Source organism: Aureococcus anophagefferens, assembly GCF_000186865.1.
Source record: "Aureococcus anophagefferens unplaced genomic scaffold AURANscaffold_225, whole genome shotgun sequence".
NCBI lineage: Eukaryota > Pelagophyceae > Pelagomonadales > Pelagomonadaceae > Aureococcus > Aureococcus anophagefferens.
Genome location: NW_008705763.1, coordinates 34,088 through 40,656, shown reverse-complemented (window position 1 = coordinate 40,656; position 6,569 = coordinate 34,088). Strand labels below are relative to the sequence as shown.

The window sequence follows — 6,569 nt, the reverse complement described above, 5'->3', positions numbered from 1 at the left end:
TCCGTGATGGCGCAGAGCGCGTCGACCGTCGCCTCCTCGTCGAGGCGCGGCTCCGCGCCCGCGTGCGCCAGATCCGCGTTCGCGGCGCGGATGACCTCGCGCATGAGGCCGATCGCCGCGGCCTTGCCGCCGTCGCTCCGCCAGAGCGTCCCCACGTTCGAGTTCGAGCACACCGTCGCGCCGTTGAAGGGGATGTTCCAGGCGAGCTTGGACCACTGGGCGAGGCGCAGGCACGGCTGGGGCGCGTACACAATCGCGCCCGGCGGCTTGACGCCGCCGGCCGCGGGGCTCCAGAGCCGCTCCGCGGCGGCGATCTCCGCCGGGTCGTCGACGAAGGAGCCGCCCCGCAGCTCCGTGGCCATGCCCTCGTGGAGCACGGCGTCCGGCGCCGGCCGGCCGAAGCCGCCGTAGACGAGGCCGCCGTGGATTTTCGACGCGCCGAACGCGTCCGCCGCGAGCTCCTCGGCGCCGAGGCCGTTCATGAGCAGCTGGACGCGCGTGCCGTCGCCGACGGCGGGGCCGACGAGCCTCGCCATCTGGCCCGCGCCGTCGCCGTCGAGCGCCGTCGACTTGAGGCCCACGAGCACCCAGTCGAGCGCCTCGCCCGCCGCCGCGAGCTCGCCGGGCGACGACGCGTAGGTCGGCGCGTCGAGCTCGAAGTCGCCCTGCCAGGAGTTGACCGTGAGCGCCTTCGGCGGCGCCTCGCCGGGGTTCAGCAGGAACCGCACGTCGTGGCCCAGCTCCGCGAGGCGCACGCCGAAATAGGTGCCGACGGCGCCGGCGCCGACGATGCCCACCTTGAGCTGCATGGCCTCGCCGCTGAGCCTCCGCGCCGAGACGCGCGACAGCAGCTGCCGGGACAGGCGCGACGCCAACATGCAGCTCTGGCAGGCAGTGGTTGCTGCCAACGCTGTCGGTGATGTGCCGAGCCGCGGCTTCGTTTGCCGGAGGGGTTCAACGACGCCTCCTTGAACACCCTTCTTGAACGAGAGAAGCACAGCCCCTCATCATCCGCGATATGAAGCTCGTGATCCGCGACGACGTGCACTCGCTGGCGGGCTACGCGGCGTCGCAGGTCGCGGCGGCGATCAACGCGGCGAAGAAGGCGGGCAGGCCCTGCGTGCTGGGGCTGCCCGTGGGCAACACGATGCTCCAGACCTACGCGACGCTCGCGACGATGCACAAGCGCGGCGAGGTCGACTTCGCCCACGTCGTCGGCTTCGTGCTCGACGAGTACTGCGGCGTCGACGTCGCCGACGCGCGGAGCCACCACCACTACATCTACGCCAACTTCGCCTCGCAAGTGAACATCAAGCGCGAGAACCTCCACGTCCTCGACGGCGGCGTGGACCGCGAGGCCTGGGCCGACGAGTGCGCGGCCTACGAGGCGAAGATCGCCGCGGCGGGCGGCTTCGACCTCGTCTTCTGCTCCACGGGCGGCGACGGCCACGTCGCGCGCAACGAGCCCGGGTCCTCGCTCAAGTCGCGGACGCGGCCCAAAACTTTAGCCCACGACACGAAGTCGCAGCTCGCGGAGCGCTGGCAGTGCCCCGTCGGGGACGTGCCGTCCGTGGCGCTCACCGTGGGCGTCGGCACGATCATGGGCGCGCGCCGCGTGCTCGTGCTCTTCGCGTCCGTGCACCGCGCGTACGCGCTCGAGCGGTGCCTCGAGCACGGCATCAACCACATGTTCCCCGTGTCCATGCTCCAGCAGCACCCGGAGGTGACCTTCGCCTGCGACGAGGACGCCACCTTCGAGCTCCGCGTCAAGACCGTCAAGTACTTCAAGGGCCTCGAGGCCTCGAGCTTCCTCCGCTGAGCCCGCGGTCGTTTGCGCTCGGGGGGCGGCGCGCCGTCGACGCGCATTAAGCGGGGAGTGTTAAGGCGGGTGATAGCTCCGAGCTCTCGCACGCCGCCGCGGCGGGTGTCATGCGGGTACTGCAAGCGGGCATCAACGATAAGGTGTTGCAGGGCACCACTGGCCTAACGCCGGCATCGCATGGGTGCGTGAAAACGTTTTTTTTGCGTGCTGCTCCGCCGCCATGAGCGTCTTCGCGTCGCCGTCGAAGACGACGGTGGACATGGACGAGATCAACAAGGTGCTCTGGCCCGTCTACGTGCGCGCGGCGCTGCGCGGCGCGACGATCAGCCGCTGCGAGGTCGTGGGCACGGTCCAAAAACGCGAGTGGCTCAAGCTCCTCCGCGGCAGCGGCCTCGACGGCGCCCAGGCGACGCTGGTCTACTACGCGGAGACGGCGAAGCACGAGAGGCGCTGCTTCACGTACAGCGCCTTTAAGAGGGCCCTCTGCGTCGTCGCGTGCCGCCTGGAGCCCGAGCTCCGGCCGAGCGCGGCGTTCGTGCGCTTCGTGGACCGCCTCGCGCCCCGCTGGCCCACGCGGTCGGCGGCGCCCATCGCCGGGGCGCGGGCGGCCTGCGCCGCGGTGCTCGACGCCTTCGCGCCGTGCCTGGCCAAGGTCTTCGCGTTCTTCGCCACGGCTCCTACGACCTTCGAGACGAAAGTCCTCCGGCGCCACGGGGCCCGGGAGGACGTGGACCGCATGCAGCAGTCGCTGACCTTCGCCGGCTGGGCGGGCTTCGCGGCGACCTTCGCCTTCGCGGATCGGCTGGGCCCGGACGCGGTGTCCGCGATCTTCGTCGACTCCGTCGCCGTCGAGGCCGCGGACGAGCTCGGCGGGCTGACGTTGGAGGAGTTCCACGACGCCGTGCTCCGGGCGGCGCTGCTCGTGTCGGCGACGCCCGGCGGCGGCTCGGAGGACATCCCGGGCATCGACCTCGCGCTCAAGCCGCGGCGGTCCGCGCGCGGCGCCGGTCCCGCGGACGCGGACGCGCTCGCGCTCGCCGCCGACGCGGCGCCCCAGCGCGCCCTCGCCGGCTTCCGGGTCATGCGGTCGACGCTCGAGCGCACCGTGCCGCGCGCGACAAACGCGGGCCACGGCACCTGCGCGGGCTCCGCGGGCGGCGAGGCGCGCTGGGCCGGCGGCCGCGCCGTGAGCTCGAACTACTCCCTGCTCATCGAGGGCTCCAAGGAGTTCTCCACGCTCGCGGACCAGTGCTGGTCCAACCTGAAGAAGAACACGGCGAAGCTCCTCGCGTCGACGCGCCGCGCGACGTCGCGCGGCGAGGAGCTCACGGACCTCATGGACGACCTCACGATGACGCGGCCCGCGCCCGACGCCGCGGCGGCGGCCGACGCCGCCGTCTTCGACACGACCCACAGCCTCCTCCGGTAGGGATCCGTAATTTTCGGGCATCGAAGCTTAAGTCGGCGGGATATGTTAAACGCCACTTCGGCACTTGAAGTGGCGCTTAACATATCCCTTGAGCAGCGGGATATGTCACGGGCCGCCCGGCGGCTTCCAGAATTCGAGCACCAGTGCCACGGGTCTGGTCGGAAACGCGCCGAGGCGGAAGCGCATCTCACAGTGGAATTTGAGGTACCAGGAGAGGCAGCTCTGGGGCGCCGTGAGGACACGGCGGTACTTTTGCACGAGCTGGTCGTAGCCGCCGGCATCCTGGACGCGCTTGAGGTAGCGAAGGGCGGATGCTTGTTCTTCTGTTGGGTTTCGAAACGCTCCATACAATTCATCGTCGAAGGTCGCGCCAGCTCGGAGCAGCGGCGCGAGGCAGTTGCGGTGGCCGTACTCGACGGCTACCGAGAGAATTTGAGGCTCGTCCGGGAGGCTCACGCCGCCATCGACGTCGGAATCGCTCTCCGAGCCGTCCGCGGCCTCGCCGACATCTGCGCCGGCGTCCAGTAGAACTTGAATTGCGGCAAAATGTCCACCTCGAACTGCGAAGCACAGAGACATATCCGCGTTCGCGCCAGCTTCGAGCAGCACACGCATGACGTCCATGTGCCCTTCACGCGCCGCATAGTCGAGGGGCGTCAGTTCCGGGTATCCAGTAGCGGGGTCCAATCCAGTAGCGGGGTCCGGGTCCCCGCCCGCAGCGAGCAAGACGCGCACGACGTCGACATGCCCGTGGAACGCCGCGGCGTTGAGGGCAGAATATGGTCGTCCGGTACTTCCATCCACCACCTCCATGTCAAACCCCACCGCAACGAGTGCCTTCACCATGGGGACGTCCCCGTCCTTGACCGCCTTGTACAGCGGCTGCTCCTTTGCATCTCGATCTTCACGACCTGGCACTGAACATCGATTCTCAATGAAAAATCGATTCGTCTCCGTAGACTTAACAAGATTATGCTGCCAACTTATATGCTCAAGCCCCAATAGCATGCGACGCACGACCGCCACCGGGATCGACTCGCCCTCGACGGCCATCTCGCTCCACGCGGGCTGCCTCGGCGCCCACATCCGCACGCCCAGATCGAGCTCGCAAGAAGGGCAACGTCAAAGCTGCCTTTATCAACTGGTGTTTAGCACAAAGCGATGGCCTCGCGGACGCGCTGAAGCCGCACCAGCGCGAGGGCGTCGAGTTCGAGCTTTGTTAAGGAGGGATTTGGGACACACAGGCTCGACCGACAGCTGACATGGCGTCCTTCTCGCCCGAGGAGCAGGCGCGCCTGGAAAAGGACCAGGCGGCGGAGGAGCTGCTGACGGTCCTCGCCGCGAAGCACGACCTGGAGGAGCGCGAGCGCGAGCGGCAGCTCGCGACGCAGCGGTCCGACAGCGCGTCGCGCCTCGCCCAGCGCCGCGCGAGCCGCCAGGCGCAGCGGGCGACGGCGGCGCCAGCGAAGCCGGCGCCGCGGCTGCCCCGCGGCCTCGCGGACGTCGTCGGTTCGGACGACGCGGCGTGGCTCGCGGCCGAGGCCGCGCTTCTCGCGGCCAAGCTCGAGGCCTACGACGACGTCGACGGCCTCGATGCCCTGCTCGGCGTGTCGAGCGACGACGACGACGGCGCGCCCGCGGCCGCGGCGCCGGAGCCCGACGACGACTGGGCCGAGTGGGCGAAGCTCTTCGACCTGTCGGACGCGAGGGCCTGGGAGCGGACGCCCCTCGTCTACCACAGCTCGCAGCACGCGTCGGGCCACGGCGACGTCGTCTGGGCCGCGGGCGAGTACTGCGCGGCGCGCATCCTGGCGCACGGCGCGCTCTTCGACGTCGACCTCGGCGGCGCGCGCGTGCTCGAGCTGGGCGCGGGCTGCGGCCTGCCGTCGCTGGCCGCCGTGCGCGCGGGCGCGGACGTGCTGGCGACGGACAACCGGACGCCGGGCGCCATTTTTGCACTGGCCGCGTCCGCGCGGTGGTCGCTCGCGGCCGCGCGCGACCACGGCGGCTCGCTCCAGGCGCGCGGCCTCGCCTGGGGCGAGGCGCCGCCGCCGGGGCCCTACGACGTCGTCCTCGTCTGCGACTGCATCTACGACCCGGCGTCGCACGAGCGCGCTGCTCGCGACGCTCGACGCGGTCTTCGACGAGAACGCGGACGCGACGGCCGTCGTCGCCTTCGCGCTCCACGGCAACGCGGCCGACGCCGCGGTTTTCGGCTTCTTCGACGCCGCGCGGGCCCGCGGCCGCGGCGTCGCCAAGGTCGACGAGCAGCAGCTCCGCGTGACGGAGTCCATGCGCGACGTGTGCCAGGTCCGCGACGCGAAGCGGAGCCTCGTCCACGTCTACTTCCTCACGGCCGCGTCCCTCGAGGCGCCCGACTAGGGACGCTGACTCTTAACTCGCCTTCTCCTTGTTCTTCGTGGAGAACACGTGCCGCTCGAGGCTCTTCGCGAGCTCGGCCTGGACCATGGCGGAGAAGGACCCGTCGATGAGGAGCGTCTTCTCGTCGAGCTCCTGGAGGAGGAAGTTGTGCGTCTCGTTGAGGTGGAGCACGAACTCGCGCGTCGGCCCGTCACACTGGATGAGAGTCCCGCGGCTAAAGTCCGGGGCGGACATGGCGTCCTTCGCGGCGCGGCGGGCTGTTGGCGCGGCGCGGCGCGCTGTTGGCGCGGCGCGGCGAGCGCGCTCGCGGGCGTGCGCGGCGCGCCGCGGCGAGCGCGCTCGCGGGCGTGCGCGGCGCGGCGAGCGCTCGCGGGCGTGCGCGGCGCGGCGAGCGCTCGCGGGCGTGCGCGGCGCGGTGAGGTCTTTTGAGTGAGCTTTGCGGGCGCGGAACTCGGCAAAAAGCTATCGGCGCTTTCGCTGCTGCTTGCGCGTTTTTTTAAAGCGCCCGAGGGCCGCGACGATCGTGTCGCGGCGCTTCGCGGAGGCGCGGGCGACGCGAGGCTCGACACGCTCCGGCGGAAGCTGTCGCACGGCACCCACTCACGTTGAAGCCTCGGTGAAGATCGAGAAAACATACAAAAGAGGGTCCTGTCGCGCGCGGCGCTAGGAGATGGCGCACTGGTCGCCGCCGTCGGTCCGCGCGCCGTCGCCGCCGCCGCCGTCGTCGTCGTCGGCGTCGCCGAAGAGCGCGGCGTTGAGGCTCGGCGCGGACATGACGCAGCCGACGGTATCATCGCCACCCTGGTTGAGGAAGTTGTAGCAGGCGGGCCCGCCGTCGTCGTCGGCGTCCGGGCAGGACGAGTCGACGGTGAGCTCGCTGCGGTCGCTGTCGCGGCGGCCCCGCTCGCTCGCGAACCGCGCCTTCGTCGCCGCGAG

General features: G+C 70.5%; 5 protein-coding genes across 5 annotated transcripts in view; 3 read left to right on the top strand and 2 right to left on the bottom strand.

Annotated features, from left to right (window-relative positions):
- Nucleotides 1-74: 74 nt before the first annotated feature.
- On the bottom strand, nucleotides 75-809 carry AURANDRAFT_34903 (hypothetical protein; the record flags this gene model as incomplete). Its single annotated transcript, XM_009044282.1, has 1 exon — nucleotides 75-809. A coding segment is annotated over one exon (735 nt), but the record flags the coding sequence as incomplete, so codon positions are not given.
- Nucleotides 810-1,117: 308 nt separating this feature from the next.
- On the top strand, nucleotides 1,118-1,351 carry AURANDRAFT_17985 (hypothetical protein; the record flags this gene model as incomplete). The annotated part of the gene is made up of 1 exon (XM_009044283.1): nucleotides 1,118-1,351. A coding segment is annotated over one exon (234 nt), but the record flags the coding sequence as incomplete, so codon positions are not given.
- A 27-nt stretch (nucleotides 1,352-1,378) lies between these two features.
- Nucleotides 1,379-1,795, top strand: AURANDRAFT_9030 (hypothetical protein; the record flags this gene model as incomplete). Its single annotated transcript, XM_009044284.1, has 1 exon — nucleotides 1,379-1,795. A coding segment is annotated over one exon (417 nt), but the record flags the coding sequence as incomplete, so codon positions are not given.
- Nucleotides 1,796-2,042: 247 nt separating this feature from the next.
- Nucleotides 2,043-3,251, top strand: AURANDRAFT_68581 (expressed protein; the record flags this gene model as incomplete). The annotated part of the gene is made up of 1 exon (XM_009044285.1): nucleotides 2,043-3,251. One exon carries the CDS (start codon nucleotides 2,043-2,045, stop codon nucleotides 3,249-3,251), a length of 1,209 nt encoding a protein of 402 aa, XP_009042533.1.
- A 2,394-nt stretch (nucleotides 3,252-5,645) lies between these two features.
- Nucleotides 5,646-6,569, bottom strand: part of AURANDRAFT_68580 (hypothetical protein) — a gene marked incomplete at both ends in the record, with an annotated part of 2,726 nt that continues 1,802 nt past the window's right edge. Inside the window, 2 exons of the mRNA XM_009044281.1 lie at nucleotides 5,646-5,847; nucleotides 6,313-6,510. Coding sequence (XP_009042529.1) covers nucleotides 5,646-5,847; nucleotides 6,313-6,510 — 400 coding nt within the window. The remainder of the gene's footprint in view (nucleotides 5,848-6,312; nucleotides 6,511-6,569) is intronic.